General features: G+C 35.4%; 1 protein-coding gene across 1 annotated transcript in view; it reads left to right on the forward strand.

Annotated features, from left to right (window-relative positions):
• Positions 1-21,492, forward strand: part of LOC145291034 (uncharacterized) — a 199,304-nt gene that overhangs the window by 125,849 nt on the left and 51,963 nt on the right. Inside the window, exon 3 of the mRNA XM_080136540.1 lies at positions 11,459-11,546. Within this exon, the coding sequence (XP_079992666.1) occupies positions 11,459-11,546 (88 nt within the window). The remainder of the gene's footprint in view (positions 1-11,458; positions 11,547-21,492) is intronic.

The raw sequence follows: 21,492 nt of genomic DNA on the forward strand, positions 1-21,492 counted from the left end.
ATAGAAGATGTGTAAACCTATATAGTGTCTGAATGTTTTGTCAAAGGAGAATTAAATCCTGTATATTATAGACATCCTCACTGGTAGATTGTTTCACGAAATAGAAACATGGACAGAGAATGATTCTGAGACGAAAGCGGATATGGTACGTCTTTTGTAACAGGAGAACCCAACTTGGCACCGGAGTGAAAACTTCACGAAATGTATATTTAAATTCTGGTGTATTATATCTTTCAACAGAAACCTGTTTCCACGCATCCTCTGCTCCTCAGCTGAAAAGAAAAAAAAAATCTGCGGTACTAAGCTTAGGCGGGGTTAACCGGCTTCCTCTGATGATGGACATTTCATGGAAGTATGAAATTAAGAAGCGGTCTACAGTCGCATGTATATGCCCGTTAGGGAAAATGCCAACTTTAGATTTTTGTAACTCTCGCAGGGAGGTGTGGACGTCCCCGTCCATACAGCAACTGATATCAATGAATTAGTCATTCATCTGGTATTCCCAAATTAGTCGCCCATCTGGTACTGACTAGGCTAAATGTTGTTAGATCCGGTGATCTAACGAGAACCGGTGTGTTAACATCATTATGCCGTATATGATATTCAAATGAGAGTGTTTCAAATATCAGTGGCCATGATGCATCAAGCGCTGCTGTAAACTGTTTAACCGTCTGTAAGCTGACCACAGATTTTAGCACCCTATTTTTCTGGTGCAGTAGTGCTATAACCCAAACCGCAAACGTTCATAGGAGTTTCTACGAACCGTCTCTGCTGAACTACTGTGGAGAAAAGAATTCGCATCATGAAGAAGGTGAGGATAGTGTCTCCGCGAAGTCATCTACTTTCCAGATAATACAGGTTGGAGGCCTTTTATCGTTTTTCAAAGGCGTACAAACATAAAGTCTGTCGCAAGTCTCTGAACCAGATCCAAGTTTTTGATATCCCGAACGAAATAGGGTGATGAAGCTTGGTTGCCATATTCCATAATGGGCCTCACTAGAGATTCGTATAGCGGTAGGACGATATCAGCGTTCACAGCGGCAAAACAGTGATAGTTTAGAAAGAGTTCACTGCGAACTATATTTGTCAGTGGAATACATTAGACAGTAAGAGTGAAGAAGGAATCGATCACAAAATTCAAGTCCTTGAATTTCATCGTCTTATCCAGAATCAATCGAACAGGTTTCGAAATCAAAAGGTATAGGAACCAACTAGAAAGTGGTTGCACTTGTTGACACTAAATGGCAAATTCTGTTGGTTTGATAATTTCGAGACATAATAGCAGCATTTACGGAGATCTTCAAATTAATTCTGAGATTAATTACTTTGACGTCATCGACAAAAAGAAGAATCTTTGCTTAGATTCTATCAGGCAGATTATTGAAAGACATCAAGGATAGTAAGGGATCCAGTGTCGAGCGTTGTGAAACGCTATTATTTGCATTAAAACCACGAGACTGGGAGCTATTGACCTGCACCGAAAAGTACAGTCAATAATAAAGATTCTCTGCAGTTTCAGTTACTAAATAACTTGACTGTTGAATACAGTTGACGATGCTTTCTCGGCAATAAGTCCAGCAGAACCTAGGTCATTTTAGTGGCCCTTTATCTGTCAGGTTGAGGTACCGATCCTGGGTAGTCATAGTAGGTCCACCTTTCTTAAGTCCTGCCTTTCATCTTAAGTTAGTTTATTGCTGGCTGTTTAAAGCCCCTCAGCCGAGGAATGCGGACGGAACTGCAGAGGCAAACTTAATAAACCAGACTATTCCTTATTTAGGGGTATTGATTTGATCCCAACCCACTTTCTGGCTTTGTACTACATTTTTCTGCGGTGAGAAGAACTAAATATTAGCAAAAAAGGCTGTAATTCATCTCATCACGTGGTTTAAATCCGTAGTGTATCTGTCAGGTTGAGGTACTGATCCTGGGTAGTCATAGTAGGTCCACCTTTCATCTTTGGAGAGGAGTTAGTTTATTGCTGGCTGTTTAAAGCTCCCCAGCCGAGGAATGCGGACGGAATTGCAGAGGCAAACTTAATAAACCAGACTACTCCTTATTTAGGGGTATTGATTTGATCCCAACCCACTTTCTGGCTTTGTACTACATTTTTCTGCGGTGAGAAGAACTGAATATCACGTGGTTTAAATCCGTAGTGTGAAGTATGCAGAGCAGCAATCTATAAGTACTTGTAAGAAAAAAAGATGACAGGTGAATCAATCTAACAAGAATTAGAACATTGGGATCAAAGTGTAGTATCTGTTTTGTTTTCGATCAATGCAACAGTTATTGTTCTAGATTAAGTTTCTTTATTTTTGTCAAGAGCTCCTCATTTTGAAGAGCTGGATTGAAGAGCTGGATACTTCTCACATAAAAAGATAACCCTGTGAGTATCTTCGCCTTCTTTTATTGCCACTTTTCGTCCTTTCTTTCTTTATTTTGCAGCTTTTACAAATGAAAATAGCATTAAACATTTTCTTGTTATGATGTTTATGAAAGGCTGATCATTGATTGCGATTATGTGCAGATGTCATGGGAGTGTCATTTAGTGCAGATTTAATAAAACGTTTCCTTTAAAGTTGATTATATGCAAAAGTTTAAAGAGATCGATATGCAGGACGGTGTGTGGATGGAGAAAATATTGATAGAAAGAATGAAGAAAACACAACTAATAATTAAACGTAAAAAAGCGATAAACAGCAAATATTACACGAAAAGAAGAAAAAGAAAAACTATAAACAGAAGAAAACAAAGAATATTGTGAAAGAAAACAATATGGAAGTAAAAATGTAAATAAAAAATGATAAAAAAGTACGAATGAATGATATATAAAAAAAGTAATCTGAATGAAAGAATAAGAGAGAGAATGAATGAATTAATGAATGAAAGTATTGAAGAAAGAATAAAAATAAAGAAATGGATAAAACAAAAGAAACTATGAAAAACAACCAAAATAATCAAATGAAAGAAAGATAGATTGAAACATAATAAAAACAAAAAATAAAGAATTCACAAATTAATGAAGTTATTCGTATTATTTAGATTATCCAGAATACTGTCCTCATCTTCAGTGTTGTTTTCACAACATTTCTATTGATTTAACCTACCACCTTCTTCAGATGTATCTTATCGCACTAGGGATGTGGACGGAATTTGAACGGAACCCTCCATTCACTTCACGGGGTAGCATGCTCTCGTTCCGTCAGTCATAACTCGATATAGGTTCTAAGTAATTCGAAAATATATTTATCAGTCGCCTACACTGAAAATTGAACCTTCAACCTTCAGGAGAATATCACTTTTACAATTGATTTTCCAAGTACTCTAATCACTGTGCCATGAGTCCTTGCAAACCGAGTTCAACAAGATGCACCCGAAGAATGTCGGAGGTTAAAGCAACCAAATATGACGCTCAAGATGACAACAATAATCCGAAGAATCAAAATATTATGAATAACCCATCCTCGTCTAAAAGAAAGAAAAAAACTCAGAAACGGAATAAAGTTATGTATTGAAATTTTTTTTTTTTTTTTTTTTTAGATGATAATGAAAAATTCTTATTTGAATTATTCGAACTACTGTTCTCATCGTGTTTTTGTAACGTTTTGATAAATGCAATTTTCAAACTTTCTTCAGATGTATCTTCTCGAACTCCGGGACCTTTCTGCCTAACTCGGGAATTTGTACGGAATTTCGAACAGAACCATTTATTTAATCCACAAGGGTAGCATGCTCTCGTCTCGTTAGGCATAACTTGGTACAAATCTTAAGTATATACCCGCTGAGGCAAATTTTTACCTATAGAATCCAGGTATGTCCAAGGACGGAGTATTGCTGTCACATCTGGGCAGGAGTTTCGAGGAAGACCATATCATGCCTTGGCAGAGTTCAGAATAGATTTCATAGCCTAGTGGTTGATGCCCTTTTCTCTTCCCTGTACCCTCTTTCTCACAGAAGAGACGTTGCGAGCCTGTCTCTCTTTTATCGCTATTTTCATGGCAAGTGCGCGTCTGAGCTCCAATCTATGGCCCCCTCGCCAAACATTCATGAGAAACAGTCGTTTGGCTGGAAAACCGCTATCAATAATTTCCTCCACTCTTTATCTGTGCCTAAACCTAAATGTAGATTCCATGAACAAAGCTTCTTTCTTAGAACTGCACGCCTGTGGAACTCTGTTCCGCTTACCTGCTTTCCAGCTGACTACAATTTTATTGTCTTCAAATCCAATGTAAATAAGTTCTTGATGAGCCGTTCCCCTTAAGTAATCCAATTTTACCAAATTTAAACTTCTAACGATTACTATGATATTGTCCTTTTGACTAATGTACACTCTTTACCTCTTATCCTCGAGTGGTCTCTGGGCTTTGATAAGTGGTGATTCCTTTGCGAAACAAATTATGTTTTAGAACGTCGTCCGTAATGCTGTGAAAATAGAACGCAAGGTGAGAACAGCAGTCTGAATAATCCAGCCAATATTAATGAACTAGCCTGGGTGCCCGACGTTGCCCGGGTGTTTGGAGGTATGTATTGAACAAAAAAAGAAAAGAAAATAAAGTGGTAGTAGGCAGGCAGGCAGGCAGGCTCGAACCCGTACCGCGAAGGAGGAGAAGAACGTTAAAAAAAGTAACGTTTTTGCTTTTGCGTCCATCGCCAAACCGGAAGTGGCGAAGGTTTAAATTAAGGCTAGACAATCGAAAAGAGGAAATGACTTTCGAAAATGTCGGCGAAAAACGACTACTTCCTGGAGAAACGTACCCAATTGAAGGGTGAAACAATTAATGTTTTTGACCAAGTTTTCGATATTTGACGTCCAAAGAGTCTAGCTTCAAAATGGTATTGATCTCGTGAAAATCCATCGCTTCTGTCGAAAGTTTTAGGCAGACATACATACACACACATACATACATACATACATACATACATACATACATACATTTAAACAGACATGTGAGATTTATATTATAGACGGAATCTAGTAAGAGTGAAGAAAAAAGCAACAAAAAAGAAAGAGAATAAAAAGATTGACTGAAAGAAATATAGAAATGATTGAATGAAAGAAAGGATAAATACAGAAATGCATGCACGGAATATAGGAATAATAGAAACCAGCAGAATAAATATATGAAAAAAAAAATTTGAACGAATAAATAAATCAAATATAGAAATAGTGAAAAGAAACCAAAATAAAAGTAGGGAAAAAAATAGATAGAATAAAAAAAGAATGAACAAAAGAAAAAAAAATAAATGAAACATAAAACATTAAACAAACTGGAATGAATAAATAAAAAAAAGGTTAAACAAGGAATAAAAGATATAAAGAAAAAAGAAAAACAGAACGAAAGAATGACTAAATGAATGAAATAAATAAATAATTAATCACTGTTGACAGGATAGTGTGCGCGTATTAAACATTTTTTATATAAAAAAATAAAGCTACGCGAGAGTGTTCTGCTGACTGGCCAATAAATCTGCTTGGAATCGCTGTAAATCTGACATGTAATGGTCGTCTGCCAGATTCGCAACCTGCAACTGATTTGCAACGATACGGTAATGACAGGGGCGTTGAATTATAGTAATTTGAACGCGATGAATTATTATATCGTCAAGCAGTTCGAGATAATATCTGTCTTAATTCCACAGCTGACCGGATAAGATGAAACTTCCTCGGCGGATATTATATTGTATGTGCCGGCTTTTATAATATCGCCGGAAGTCAATGGAGAGAAGAGAGAAAAATGTTACGTTGAGCTATTTCTTTTTCTTAAGTTTTCCCTCCCATCTCTCTCTCTCCCTCCCTCTCTTTAGCATACTCAACATACGAACGTCGATAGAAATTCAGATTTGTCTATCCTTCAGATTTATAAACTGCAAAAACAGAAGCAGTTAGAAATACAGTCCTCAAATTTGACTAACAGGTAAAAAAGCTCTCTAACGGACACGTGTACTCAATTTTTATTTGTGCATAAGAGTTAATAGAGTTTCGGCTGCATGGTTAGACAGCGATTTGATTGGAGACGATGTTGGATTAGTCTAGAATTTTAAAAGTATTGTGACCCAAAAAGGTCACTAAGAAAGACAAGGAAACATGGGTTGGAGAAAGAGGTACTTGTATTGAGAATAAAATACAGAGAAAACAATCGTAGCACTTAACGCCAAGATAGCGTACTACGAAGTACACACACAATCACGAGTCAGTACCTCTCGGTCTATTCATACAGTCCGAAAGAGTTCAGATCTTGTGTATGGGTGAGCCCCCACAACACCCCCACCCAAGCCTTTTTGCGACGCAAACGCTTGTTAACATCTCATCTTCGTCACCAAGTTGTTGTGACCCAGAAAGGTCACTAATGGAAAACACGGACATAAATATGGGTTAGAACAAGTTATTTGTATTTAGAATAAAATAGAATATATAGAGAACAACAGTCGTAGCACTTAACGCCAAGATAACGCACTACGAAATACACACACCACCACGCCATTTGATAAATCTAGATCTATTTATACAGTTTTGAACAGTTCATATCTGTACCTACACCAAAAGAGATTTCTGGCTGACGATTTAGCAGTGAAAAGTGTGGCGATTGGGCAGCAGCGCTACTTCGAGGCCGTGATTGAGGCTGGAGGCGGCTACATTGAACACATGTCAGCTTTATTACATAATCCAGCTACCTGAATTCATTTTTCTTTCGATAAAAGTTTTAAAATAAAGTTGTAGTGTTGTTTTCTTTAGGGCGACAACGTTATCGTTCTACCCTATAAGTACATGATTATTTAATACCCGTATTATATTATATTATATAAGAATTGTGTCAGTGTTGTCTAATAGAGGTCCTGTGTGCTATGTTTCGGGAAAAATTCCCTTCGTCAAATATGTGTGTTTAACATTAATTCAAGCATGCACTAAATCAAACGAATATGTTCTGTGTGTATATAAAATTTAAACAATTAAATTTATTTAAAAAATATCCTTGTCTTCTCATTGTAAAAAAAAAAAAAATCAAAGACAAAACAAAAAAGAATTTTCAGCTAAATATTTTCTTTAAATAAAACAAACTTTTAACCTTTTTATCTGAATTATGTTGTTTCAAAATAAATAGTCACTTCATTTTTCTATAACATTACGGATTGACAAAAAACTAAAATAAGTTCAGACGCTATTAACCGTGGAACGAGCTATGCAGATTCACCTTTTATTAATAAAATGTATATGCGTTTCTATACGTTGAACATTACACTGTATTCTTACTTGCATTGATAAGATCTGATTAGAAGTTGGGTATCGTATTATATTTCAGGAAAATCTTTATTTGGATTTGTGTTCGAATTTAACTGTTGTAAACGTGATCATCCTATGCTGTTTTATTTATCCAACCAAGTGCGTATTTATGTCAAGTGTGAATTGATACTTGATATATAAAGTATTTGGAATTCGGACACACTTTAGATTTGGGTTTTACTCTGTAAAAATAGAGGGTTAAAAGTAAAAAAATAAAACAGTTGACATTGGCAGTAAAAAATCAACTAACTTCTGAACATGCGTATATACACATTTTTACCTTGAAGTCGCTTCATTATTAGCATTTACTTTGTATCTGGCGATAATTTAAACAGTACCGACGAATGCTGAAGCGCTAAATAACGACTAAGGTTGAAGCGCTGGGTGTTTGGGTTTCAATTCTAGCTGATGGCACCGAGGTTATTTAAAAACAAAAAAAAACAAACTTTTGAATCATTATTATATATATTGGGTACAATGTAATGATCAGTAATTTTTTCTATAATAATAAATACAAAATCTGCATGAATTAAAATATATTTGAACGAATGTTACGAAAGCGGCCTACTATAATGGATGGCTAGTAGGCGCTCTGTGAATATTTCATGGTTGCTTACCGACTTTCTTCATTTTATTTACACAATTATTTATTTTATTAATAGTGCCCACTGACTTTACAAGAAGAGCCCACCTGAACTGACCCGAAAACGATACATGATGAAGGGGGGGGGGAAAGGGCAAAAGTCTTCAACATAAAGTAAATTCTTGAATATTAACATGTTACAGCTTTCTGTTGTTCGTATTTGATTCCGCGATTTTTCTAGAATCAGAAACTTACAGGAGGGACCAAACGACCTTGCTAACAGCCACGAATAAGTAGGGCTATTAAACCTACTGAGTTCGAACTTGCCACCTTCGTGTCGTTATTCAATTTAGCACTGTCACTTTCAGATGTGACCAGAACACAAAGATAAAAGCGAGAAAGTGTACAAAAAATATATAAAGATAATTCTTTTGTCAATGGTAATATAATCACTAAGATTATGACATGAGAACATTCTTATCATTGTTTGGACTCTCAAGTGTATATCTGACACAGTTAAGTAATCGAGAACCACATCAATATCTAAAAACATAAGATATTGACTGATATATACAAGAAAGTCCAAATATAGAAAAGAATATTCTCTTGTTATAACTCTAATAATCATATATATTTTGAACTAGCCTAGGTGCCCGGCGTTGCCCAGGTGTTTAGAGGTGTGTGTTGTACAAAAAAAAAAAAATGGTAGTTATCAGGCAAACTCGAACCCGTACCGAAGGAGGAAAAGAACGTGAAAAAAAAAACATGAAGTCTTTGCTGTTGCGCCGATTGCCAAACCGGAAGTGGCGAATATTTAAATTAAGGCTAGTTAATTAAAAAGGGGGGATGACTTTCGAAAATATCGGTGAAAAAGCGACTCCTACTTGTAAAAAAGTGCCCAGTTGAGGGTGGAGGAATGAATGTTTTGGGCCAATTTTTCGATATTTGTCGTCCGAAAGTTCGTGGTTTAAAACACTACCGATCTCGTGAAAATCCGTCGCCTCTGTCGAAAGTTTTAGCCAAACATACATACAGACATACATACATACATTTAAACAGACAGGTGAAATTTGTTATAGATGGTGTAGTGAAAAATTGACAAAACAGTGTGATATCCCCGGAAACGCCTAAAAGGGCTTGATAATACAGTTTGGATGGTTTTCTGTGCGCGAAAGATTTATTTATTTATATTTATATATTTTTATTTATATTAAGAATCGAAATATCTGTTGCGTTTTATAAACTAAGACGTTTGCCTTCCAACGACTCGTTTATGTCGCATGATAAAATGACATTAAATTTGCAGGAAGGTTTTAATGAGACTTTTTATGACAACGAATACGCCGGTTTGATTGTAATTAACATTTTTTTAAACGCAATATTAATGCATCTGTTTTTGTATGTTTTCGTTCCGCTTTTTCGTATTTTTAAAAATCTCTTTTCGCTATTTTCAATATCTTTATTAACGGATCTCGAATTTGCTAGATTGACGTAATGGTTAGTGTTTGTAATGATACAATTGGCTACGCCATTCTGGTAAGGGGTAAGGAATGATTTGAAAATAAAGGATTATGGTTATGGTGAAGCAATACCAGGAAGCAATGAACTATGGAGACCATTATACAATCAATAGAATTGAAATTAAGTATATCCAAACATGGAATTCTCGATACAAATGGACAGGATGCTCTTGAAAAATGGAATGTAACTTTATTGAATGGTCTAAGCAAAATTTAAGAACTGTTAGAAAAACCGTATAAGAGAATATAATCATCATTGCTGTATATATGACAAGAACTATTTCAATTAGAGTTATGTTTAATGATTCTAACATTCTGGCAATAACAAGAAAACAGGAGTTGAGATTATACTAAATAAACAGGCAAAAATATAACTGATTTACGAATACATAAACTCATTTTTGAAACAAAAACAAAAACCGAATTTTTAGAACTATACACACTCACATATACTTATATAAACGTTTAAAGATTTAATTTTAGCACACCACAATAGCATTTAAATCATATATTATGTAATTTATAAAGTGTTTAACAGCAGCCGCCGGAACATCATATTACGCACAAATTAACGGCTTATAAATTCTCATAGAGGTCAAATTCTTGTTCAAGAGAAGGATAATAATAAATATTTTTATATATATATATTATTTTTAAATCCACAGACACTAGTGTTTCGTGCTTTCGCAATATTCAGTGTAGAAAATGGATATTTTTGCTGTTCATGCTTTTTCTATACGATTTTCCCCCCAACTAAAAAGATTATGCCTATACAAACGTGAATCATGATGCATATTTCATAATAGTGCATGCATGAAAGTTACAAACGATAGCCCTGTAACGTATAGTCTTTTTTTCTTTTTCCTTATCGTGACGTCACTTCGCACACGGCTCGGCATTCGCATACAACCGCCATACGCGAGTCCACGCTCTGTTACAGCTAAGAATAAAATCCTTTTGTTACAGAGCTGATCGATACTAGATAATCGATACTACGGCCAGTGTGTAAATCCAGTAATCTAAATTCGGACTAGCATAGCGATCGAACAATGAATATTAGTGCAGGGAACGCACAAACAGAATAAGTTCGCACATACGCATCGAATAATTCTCAAATCGACGATAGCCACACAATAAAAATAAAATTCTTTCAAGCAAAAACATGATTAAAATACAATGAAATGTTTTATTTGGAAGAAAATAAAATGTTTTATTTGCACGGAACCACTTTCCTACAGGCTACAATATGTCAGACCGAAATATGAGATAGTAAGCATAAACGGAATGCCATAAAATATTGTGAATGTGAGTGAAAAACGGTTTAACGGTTTTTTTTTAATATTAGTACACAAAGAACCATTCCGAATAAAGATCTATTTAGTATTATGCATGTAATTAAAAAAAAAAAGTTTATTTAATGGTACAATAATCAAGTTTTTTTTTTTTACAAAATGGCGTAATATCAATCGCTTGAATGTTGATTTTTACGAAATTACCTCTATAGTTACATATTTCAGCCGAGGTTTTCTACATATAATATGCTTAGTAATAAGTGGTTTTAAACTGAGAATGGTTCGGTATGTAATATTTTAAAAAGTAAAATAAACGAATTTCTATCGTTTATACAAATATTTTATCGCATTTTTTTATGCATATGATCTCAACATTTAAATTGGAACAGGATCAAATATTTAAATGAGAAAATTGCGTTTTGAAATAGTCAGCTGTTCAACAGTGCAGGTTTAACAAGAGTGCGCCTCGGTAAGTTAACGCTAGTTGAAAACTTGTAGGAATTTTTGATGTAACCAAACAACCTAACCAGAAATTATACTTTAACCGAATTGAATAAATTATTATAATAAATATGCAACATTACATACGTCTATCTATTCATCCCAAGCCAGCTGAAAGCTACAAAAAGCAAAAACACGCACACACAAAACAAGATGGCGGCTAAAATTTAGTCACAACGTGCGTGTATGTTCCAGATGAGACCATGTTTGTTTGTTCGATATAATCAAACATCGATATAACTAGTTTTTGTGTAATTTTTTTAATTTATTGATTTTTTTTTACCAGAGGTTCTGATCGACTTCATCCAAAATTGCCAATACCAACAAGCAGCAACAGACCATGTGCTGATATGGCGAGGGAAATTCACACAGAGGTTTGTACTCGACCCCTACCTGTGACAAATTGCTTCACTTAAAGAATATGACTTTTTTGTTTTATTTTACTTCAGTCAAAGTTCTCAGAAATCAAGGGGCCCCACTACCTGGGGCTAATACTTGAACTTTATATGAGATACATAGATATTCGAACGTTCCATTAAAGTTCTTTATCTCTCAAATACCGAGTTAGTAAACACATTAATAACATACTTTTCCTCTCCCCAGTTAACCATTTTCATATGTTGTAGTATATCTTTTCTTCTGGTATCTTGGTCTTATTGGATTCCAGGACGAGAATTTATTTAGTCTGGTGGAGTATCCAGCTTTGTGCTATTACTTGAGGTAATATCATCTGGAGAAGGTGCACCATTCCTCGTAGATGCTAATGTGCGTTAGCCATAAAAAGGAGACCTTATTTGGGCAGCGAATATTATGTGATTTTGAATATTTGGCCAAGGTTTACTTCTCAAGAAAAATATCCTCATGCCAGGTTGTTCTGGCAAACCCCTGTACATAGAGACCTTAGACACTCGAGGATAATGTTTAGTATGCTTTCAAGAATGCAGGGGAGAATATGACTCTTGGAATATTTATCAATGTGCTTACTCAATCAAATAAGTACGGAGATACGTTAATTTATAACTTGAATGCTTACTGGAGAGAACTTGAATGCTTACTAGACACTATCATTAAGTGTCTAATGTCTTTCTGAACAGGGGTGTGTCAGGACAACCTGGCATGAGGATACTTTTCCTTATATATAACCCTTGACTAAATATTTAAAATTACATAGTATCTCCTAGGTATGACTAACCAACACTAGCTTTTACAAGGAATGGCGCACCTTATCCAAGTGATGTTACCACAAAGAAAAATACTATAAATGATTAATTGAGAGTAAAATTATATTCTTAACTTCTTTACTAACATAGTGTTTTAAATATGAAGGAAAACTTTGATAGAATATCTGATTTGGTTGGTTGGTTGGTTTTGTTTTACGGCATATCAACCCTTTTCGGGTTATTTAAGATTTAAGAAAATTTTTTTTTAAATAGAATATATTTGTTGTTTTCACGCCGGTTTCTATTTAATCCATAGTTGGGACCCTAACAGGTACTACCACTCCGGGTCAGAGTGGACCTGGGAGCAATGGTAATTAAAGGGTGGCTCCACAGTCCCCAAAGCCCACAAGCTGGGGCCTCACCACTGGATATAGTTTAAGGTCATATCCAGGACCCCCATTGAGGGACTTTTACTCTCTGCAGGGGGACAGTCGGCGTATTCTAATGCCCAACCGACAGGGCCAATAGAATATCTGAATAACTATATATCTCATATAGAGATCAATTGTAAGCCTCAGCAAGGGAGCCCCTTAATGTCCGAAAACTTCGACTGACTTTATTTTTACTTTTATTCAAACAAAACAAGACATATTGCAACGTAAACGTAAAAGGCTACGATGTAGGGTGTTGAGCAGCAAGATATCTGTTCGTATTACATTTAAATGCATATATGTTAGTACATCAGAGAAGCAAGAATAGGATTCCAAAAAACTACCAGTTCGATGAAGAAACTATTAGAGCAGAACACCTTCTGACATCCGGAGACTTCTACAGTTAAGAGGTGGAATTTTGCTGATTATCGAGTTATTTGGTGTCAATTTGCGTCGAGAGAATACAAGAGCTACGAATTCTCAGAGCACACTACATTAACCTACTTGTAAAATCAGCACAGGGACAACACTGTAGCGATGGGTCAGGGCTTGGGTCTTGGCTGATAGTACGCGACCAATTTAATTGGAAACTCTTTTGGACCGTGTCTAAGAGGGGAATACTAATGCTATGTGCACGAACCCAGGTGTGACGACCTATGTATGAGCGAATGGTGGTCTTATAGAGATACAGGATACCTGTAGGCATGAATAGTTTTCTGGCGGGTTAGATGTTTTTCACTGCTATCCTTTGCCCGACGTAAATACTCTGACCATACTGACTTTCAGAAAAATCGCACCTCTACACTGTAGAGGTATTAAGATGCCAAACGTCTTCTATTCAAATAGTTCCTTTCCGCGGAATGTTTGGTTTGGAATTCATTGCCTGCTCACTGTTTCCCTTACTGTAAAAATATGCAGAAATGTAAATGTAACATGAATGAACATGTTGCTGCACAACACCCTACTTAAAATGCCAACTATAAATCAAGATCTAATCACGGTACCCCATTCTCAGTAAAATATGACTTGTGGGATGAAACAAAGTTAAAAAAAAATTGGTTCGGATACTCCATCCATCTATTATATGAAAGTGATTTGTCTGTGTGTATGTGTATATTTCTAACTAAAAATTTTCTAAACGTAAAAAATTCTACAAAATAAACAGCAAAAAGTTGGTATATTCTTCATAACCGTTGATGAATAATATCTTATATATATATATATATATATATATTTCATTCGTTGGGGGTCAAATAGGCCATGTTTTGTTACAGTAGTTAGTTTTCAGCCTTTTTATGTACTAATTTAGACCAAAAACTGCCGACAGTATTTGAGGAACCTTTTATATGAAAAAAAAAAAAAAAGAATTGCCCATGTGTATGCTCTGTGAAAGAATAATTGAACAGAATGAAAAAAGGGTTTCAAGGAATGAGGAGAATGGGAAAGAGGGAATAACAGAGACGGGCAGAGAAAAATAAAAACTACAGACATTTTATTAGAAATTCTATACATATTATTTGGATTCTTCTGTCCACTGTTTTATTTCATAATAGATAATTTCACAACGCTTCGGACCCGTGGCACAATGGTTAGAGTACTTGGAAAAATCCAGTGTAAAAGTGACCTTCTCCTTAAGGTTAATGATTCGATTCCCAGTGTGGGCGATCAAAAATAAAATTGCGAATTACGTATGACCACTATCCAGTCATGGCTGACGGAACAAGAGCATGCTAACCACAGGAAAGTAAATAAATGGTTCCATTGGAAATTCCGGCCAAATTCCCAAGTTCGACAGAAACATTTCCGAGTTCGACAAGATACATCTGAAGAAGGTCGGAGTTCAAAACGATCGAAACGTTGGGAAAATGCCACTCAAGGTGAGAACAGTAGTCCGAAGAATTCAGATAATACGAATAACCGATCGTCATCTTAAGAATTTGTTGGTTAGTAAATACTTAATTGAAATTTAGAAGTTTGACAAAATGAATTGGAAATTATGTTAACAATGCAAATATCAATTAGATATTTTTAAAATTTACTTTTTTCTTATTAATTTCGGATAGGAAAATATCCATTATCAGGGAAAGTGTATTTTTTCTGTATTTAGTAAGATCAACCCCTCGTGTTAATATCGAGGCAGTGTCCAGATTTCGTAAAACGGTGTAAGATGCAGAATATTTAATTTGAATTTTATTTAAGCGCATGGTCGCGGTTGTATAATAAAAAAATTGGCAAAAGCTCTTAGAAGTATTTGCCAAATCCTGTTACTCAATTAAAAAAATTTAATTCTTTAATATTGTCATTTCATCTATTAGACTTTGCCTCTTGTAATACCCTATTTAATATTGTTTTCAATTAAAAATGAATTGGCATCGATACAAAATATCAACTTCTCACAACTAGTAGTGGGGGTGTTATTTTACTAACAACCAATTATTCATTATAAATATGTCATATATTTTGTATATAACATTTCTATTTCCAACTCCCCACATCATGTATATATACAGGGTGACCCCCCCCAAAAAAACGTTATATCTCCATTATTTATTCACCGACTGCCCTCATTTTACAGGACATGGCAGAATCAACGACCGTGAGTACACCGAGACTCCAGTGGGAGCTAGGACAAAGAATACACCGTGTTAATTTTCGTTCGGACAAAACATTAAGAAACGTGACCTAATTAGAGTTGGGGCCCGTTTTTTTTGGTCACCCTGTATTATCATTTCGGGTTTAAATAGGATTTTCATGCAATGAATCTGGTATTATGGCGAAAGAGTCGAGTTAAGTTAATAATATGTTAGTTAGGTCCACATTAACACCCAGCCCCCTCTTCGACCTCGTGCCACACTTTATGTTAAAATTTATTATTTCAAAAATAAATATTCACAATTGTTGCTGCTAGTAGGAATTTCAATATCCTCAAAATAATTCTGCTTAATTTTTTACGACTAGTTGTTTAATAAATGTACAGACAAACGTAAAGAAACATTAGAAATAGTGTAACGACTTGCAGTGGGAAGTATCGACCCGAGAGGGAAAGGAAAAACTTAACAAAAAAAAAAAATAAATAAAAAATAAATAAATAAATAAAAAGGGGCTAATACACTTACTGATCCGCGCTATTTTTTAAATCGTATTTCCAAGTTTAATTAAAATTTTATGTTTTTTTTTTATTCAATTGTAAGGTTAAAGTACAGATTAGGTACAAAACACCCTCTCCATGTTAAGAATGGCTTTTTAAATAATAACGTTATTATTTCAGCACGGATCAATAAGTGCACTAGTACCCCCCCCCCAAAAAAAAAAACAAAACAAAAAAAAAAAACAACGGCGACAGACGCAAGAGAAATACCTTACCTTCCGTGTGTTCCTCAACTGTAGTCTTGCAATAGATTGCCGATGTTGCAAGCTCGCAGGAAAAAAAAACCCTGTATTAAAGTCAGATAGTAATTGTTAGAGTTGAAAACAGATTAACATAAACCCGAGGAGATCATAATGGGTTTAAACATAGACAAGTAATAAAGTTAATCGTTGAGGAGAGCAAAGCTAGGAAAAGGGAAAAAGAAGAGTTATCTGCGAAACGAGCCTCTTTTGTATCGACACGTGACTTATTTATCTATATATTTATCAATGTGAGAATGTATGTGTGAGGGCAATGCCCAACCTATTTACTCAAGGAATCTTGGATTCACAGTCTAGAAATTTGGTATATATGGTATTTAGACACGTGGAAAAATTTTAATCGATTTTAATCAGGAAAAAGGGCTGCTAAAGAAGTCAAAATTGAAAAATTAGTACGTGGGGAGGTCACCAGATTTTTATCTCTCAACTGTTTAACGAATGCGCATGCGTGAATCGTTCACATGACAGATTCCTTATGTTAAGAATAAATAGGTTTTAAAACACTTGAAAGGCGTATCAAGCTGGCCTAATGGTTATCGTACTTGATTCACTGTCTTTACGTTCGATTTCGATCTCAGCTCTAGTATTTTTTTACTACTTGTTAATATTAGTGAAAAAATGTTTTACGAAACGGAGAATCGATAGCCATGCGTATTTTTGTTTAAAAAAATCGGAGAAATCGGAAAATCAGCCCTAGCTGAACATGTATGGGAGAAAGGGAGTAACCATTCCCCAATGTGAGATGATCTCAAAATACTGGATACAGAAGAAAGACGGCGGGTCAGAAAGCTTAAAGGGGCAGCACACATGATAGAAAATAACATTAGTCATCTCAGCATAGAACTAAACTACATTTGGACGCCTCTAATAAAAAAAATCACTGAAAAAACAACAACAAAAAAAGATATATGTCTAGCCCAAGGGAGTTAACTTCACAAAAAAAAGACATATGTCCAGTCCAAGGGAGTTAACTTCAAGTAAAAAAGAGTTTGTTTTTTGTTGTTGTTTTTTTGTTGTGAAGTTGCCGCCCTCTTACATTGTGTTAAGAAAATACGCATGGGTATCGATACTCTGTTTCGTAAAACATTTCTTTACTAATATTAAGAATGAGTAGAGATATCCCGGAAAATTGAGTCATAGGAAAGCCTTTAAAATATCTTAGTGACCTCTGAATATTGAACCTTTTTTATTATCTACGGACTCACCCTCAAACCCACGGTTCGAATTCTCGTAATGCAGAGTCAACCCTCTTTTCCTTAGAAAAAAAGAAGCATGAAGGTCGCAGGTTGCAGCGACCGAAACATTTTGCTAATAACACCGAAGATGAGAAATGAGTGTTTCCTGCGTATGACGAGAAAAACCGGAAACGGCCGGGCAAGCTTTATTACAAAAAACAAAACAAAAAAAACCCCAAAAACCTAAATTGTTAGAATATACTCCCCATGTTAAGAATGGCAATGACTACATAAATTCATTAAGTAATACATTGTAAAAATGTCTTAATATCAAGAAAAGTACTCGTCGTTTTCGGTTCTTCCCGAGGACACTTCGTGAAAATCGTGGGTTCATAAATGCTGAAGTACCTAAAAATGAATTTGCATCGCTTAAAAAATTCAACTTCTTACAATTTTTTTTTTTGTTATCGAAAATTTAAAAACCTTTAAAATAATTCTCCTGGAACTTTTACGACTACCAGATTAGACGTTTAAAAATACAAATAGCCAAACAATACTAGTGAAACAGTAAAAAAAAAAAAAAAAAAACGAAAACAAAAAAGCTAAAAACAAAAATTGATCTCAGTACTTTATATAGTTCAAATAGTTCACTCTGCAAAATATTCAAAGCACGATCTTGTATTTCCACGAACACCTCAAACATCTTTCCTTTCTTATTCTATACACATAAAATCAAACAGAGATTTTTTTTTAACAAAGGAGTTATCGCTAATGCTGTGACAATAGACTATTCTTTCCATTGCTTTGACTCTCGAGTATATATCCGACACAGTTAATCAACCGAGAACCATATCATTATATAAACATCATAAAAGATGTCAACGGATATAAACTCGAGAGTCGAAACAATGAAAAGAATATGCTGCTGTTCTAGCTCTAGTCATCACCTATCAAGGCCCGGGTGTCAATCGAGGATAAGGGTTAATGGGTGTACGGTAGTCATTTGGACAATAGCGTAGTAATCGTTAGTTGTGAAAATTTGGTATGATTTGCTTATTTAAGAGGGTAACTTGAAGACGACAATATTATAGTCAGCTGGAATGCAGACCAGCGAAATATTTTCACAGTCGGACAGTTCTAGGAGAAAAGCTTTGTTCATGGAATCCACGTTTAGGTTAAAACATCTAAGAGTAAGAGTAAGAGTTAGAGTGAGCTTATATAATTCTTTTCCGGTAACTTTTCGTCTTTAAAATACGTTGGCACGTGGCAACTTGCCTAAAACATAGCTGGTAAAATGATAAATCTTATGCCTAAACAGTCTGCTATAAAAATTATGTATATACGATGAAAATGGTTGTTTTGTTTCTTTTACTAATCACTAGCCTGGGTGCACTGCATTGCCCAGGTGTTTGGAGGTGTGTGTTGAGCAAATGTAACACTAAAGAGAGGCCGCATCAGACCTGTAGGGTTGATGTGACGTTTCTTTTGGTTAAAAGTAATTTTTTGTTCCCGGACGATGATCGGGTGTTGAAGGAATAAAAATTATTATTAATTTTTTTTTGTCAATAAATTCTGAGCTAAGTCTGTTGTTGAGATGGCGGCGGCAAAACTGCCTTTGTAGCGGGAGGTTAAATCAAAAAATATTCAAAAGCGAAAAAGAATGCATAAAATATTTTAGCCAAAATACACAGGCGTTTGATCTGAAATGGCCGAAATCATAGTTTTGCAGGAGCCGGAGGGTTGGGGATTTCACACCCGCAATTGGCAAAACTATGAGCCAAGGTTGATCTGTGAGTTTGACAAGTTGAAAAAAGTCGGGTTGTTTTTGATCTGAGAGAAACACTCGCAGTGACTCGGCATTATGTTTTAGAACAAAGAATAGGAAAAAAATGAATTGTCCGAAATTTCAAAACAATAATATGACGTATCGAGAATTGTCATTTGGTGAATCAGGTCGAACGAAAATTGAAGTTATGAAATATTTTTGCTCGGATGGGAAAATGTGTTGTCCGATAAGTTCAAAGCGACAAATGCATTCTTGGTCTTTTGACGAAAACAAAATGTCTGATATAATGGAATGGCCGACAACCAGAACTTAATTCAAAGATAAACTAAAATTCCTTTGAATTATCAAAGCGAAAAATGAGATCAATAGATAATTTTAAAACAAATAAAATCGCGTGATTTACTTTAAGTCAAAGGAAAAATAATTTTCCTGGATATGGAAAAAATTCCATTAGTAAGCCAGGGAGGAGGTAAATAATACAACGTGTAAGTTGGGCGTTAATTAAAGGAGGAGTCCATCCAATTCTGGAAATGGACCAATGAAAAAGGGCCCTGTCGAAGTATAATCAACCAATGAAAAAGGGCCCTGTCGAAGTATAATCAACCAATGAGAAAAGGCCCCGTCGAATTATAATCAAGCAATTTGATTGGTCGATGACGCACATGGGTGTCGTCATCATTCCATAATTGTATTATAAAAGAAATGAAAAATCAGAGATTAAGTGAGAGAGAATCCGGAATCAGAGTCAAAGAGAACTAAGTCAAGTTGTTCTGTCTCGGCAGAATCACCTCTCCTTTCTCTCCCCCTCGCTGGTTGCCTGATAACTCAACGCTTATAACGTGTCGATCACTTAACGAGAATTACGCAAAGTGCGCGATACCGACCAGGTATTTCAACAACAGAAGCTCAGTTGTAGAACTAACTGCTTGCTTGAATTAATTGTCAACTATATGTATATGCTGTAAATACGTCTTTTATGAATTTCCGAAATATATATTATATTAACTAACCTCCGGAGTTTTGTTGCTGATGTGCGTTGATCCCTATATGTGGATATTTCTTTATTTGCCATTTGTGACACCGTATCCGTCAACGAACACCCAGAATAACTAGACGATCCACAGAGAACAGACCTTGAGGACCGAGCATCCGAGAAGAATCCTCAACGCCTTAACGAAGAACTCACTGGGTGACGCGACGTACTAACGGTTGGCATACCTGGTTGCCCAGTCGACATATTATAACTGTACCGACCAGGGTGCAGATCATAACTGGGCTGCGATCATAGGTTCAAGGTCGTGTAAGACCACGTTGCAAGGTCACAAAAAAAAAAAAAAAATTAGTAGGCAGGCAAGTTCGATCCGTACGCGAAGGAGAAAGAGAACGCGAAAAAAAAACAACAAAAAACAAAACAAAAAAACGTAACGTCTTTTCTGTTGAGCACATTGCCAAACTTGAAGTAACGAATGTTTAAATTAAAGCTGGTCAATCGAAAAGACGAGATGACTTTCGAAAAAAGAAACCCTTTCCTATCAAAAAGTGCCCACTTGAGGGTCAAGAAATTAACGTTTTTAGCCAATTTTTCGATATTTGTCGTCTGAAAAGTCGGCTTCAAAAACATACCGATCTCGTGAAAATCCGTCGATGTGTCAAAAGTTTTAGGTATAAATACAAACATACATCCATATATCAATTTAAACAAACAGATGAGATTTATATGTAAGAAGATTAGTTTAAGTTTCGAGTTAAAGAATATACTTTGAAATAAAGCACGTTTGAAATGTGTATATATGCTAGATTAATCTAGATATCGTTTACAAAATGGCGTCATACTAAACAAGTAAATGTTTATTTTTACAAAATAGACTACGTTTACACGTTTAACATTTTTCTCAATAGATTACATGCGTAATATTAGGTTAGTGCAAAATTGTTTTTTTTACGTCCAAATTCAAAAGATCATAACTCATTTCATAATAAATTTTATTAATCAAAACAAGAACAATTAGAATCGGCACATTTTTGCCAACGAGAAACAAGTTTAGTTATCCCATTAGCATAGAAATCTCGAGTTTTGTAAGCGATGAAGTTATTGAAGGCCGATTCAGCATCATCTCAACTTTTGAAGCATTTTTCGCGCAGGAATTGTCGAGATGCTTGGAAAAGTGATAATCGGTGGGCAGGATGTCCGGTGAATATGGCGGATAAGGCAAAGTCTAGTAGCCCAATTTGTTCAGCTTCTGAAGGGTCAGTTGAACAACATGCGGGTGAGCGTTGTCATGGAGGAGAATTGGCCCCTTCATATTGACCAATATCGGGCGCATACGTTAGAGCTTCTGGTGCATTTTGTCAATTTGTCG

Source organism: Euprymna scolopes, chromosome 12 (assembly GCF_053919585.1).
Source record: "Euprymna scolopes isolate OS-2025 chromosome 12, ASM5391958v1, whole genome shotgun sequence".
NCBI lineage: Eukaryota > Metazoa > Mollusca > Cephalopoda > Sepiida > Sepiolidae > Euprymna > Euprymna scolopes.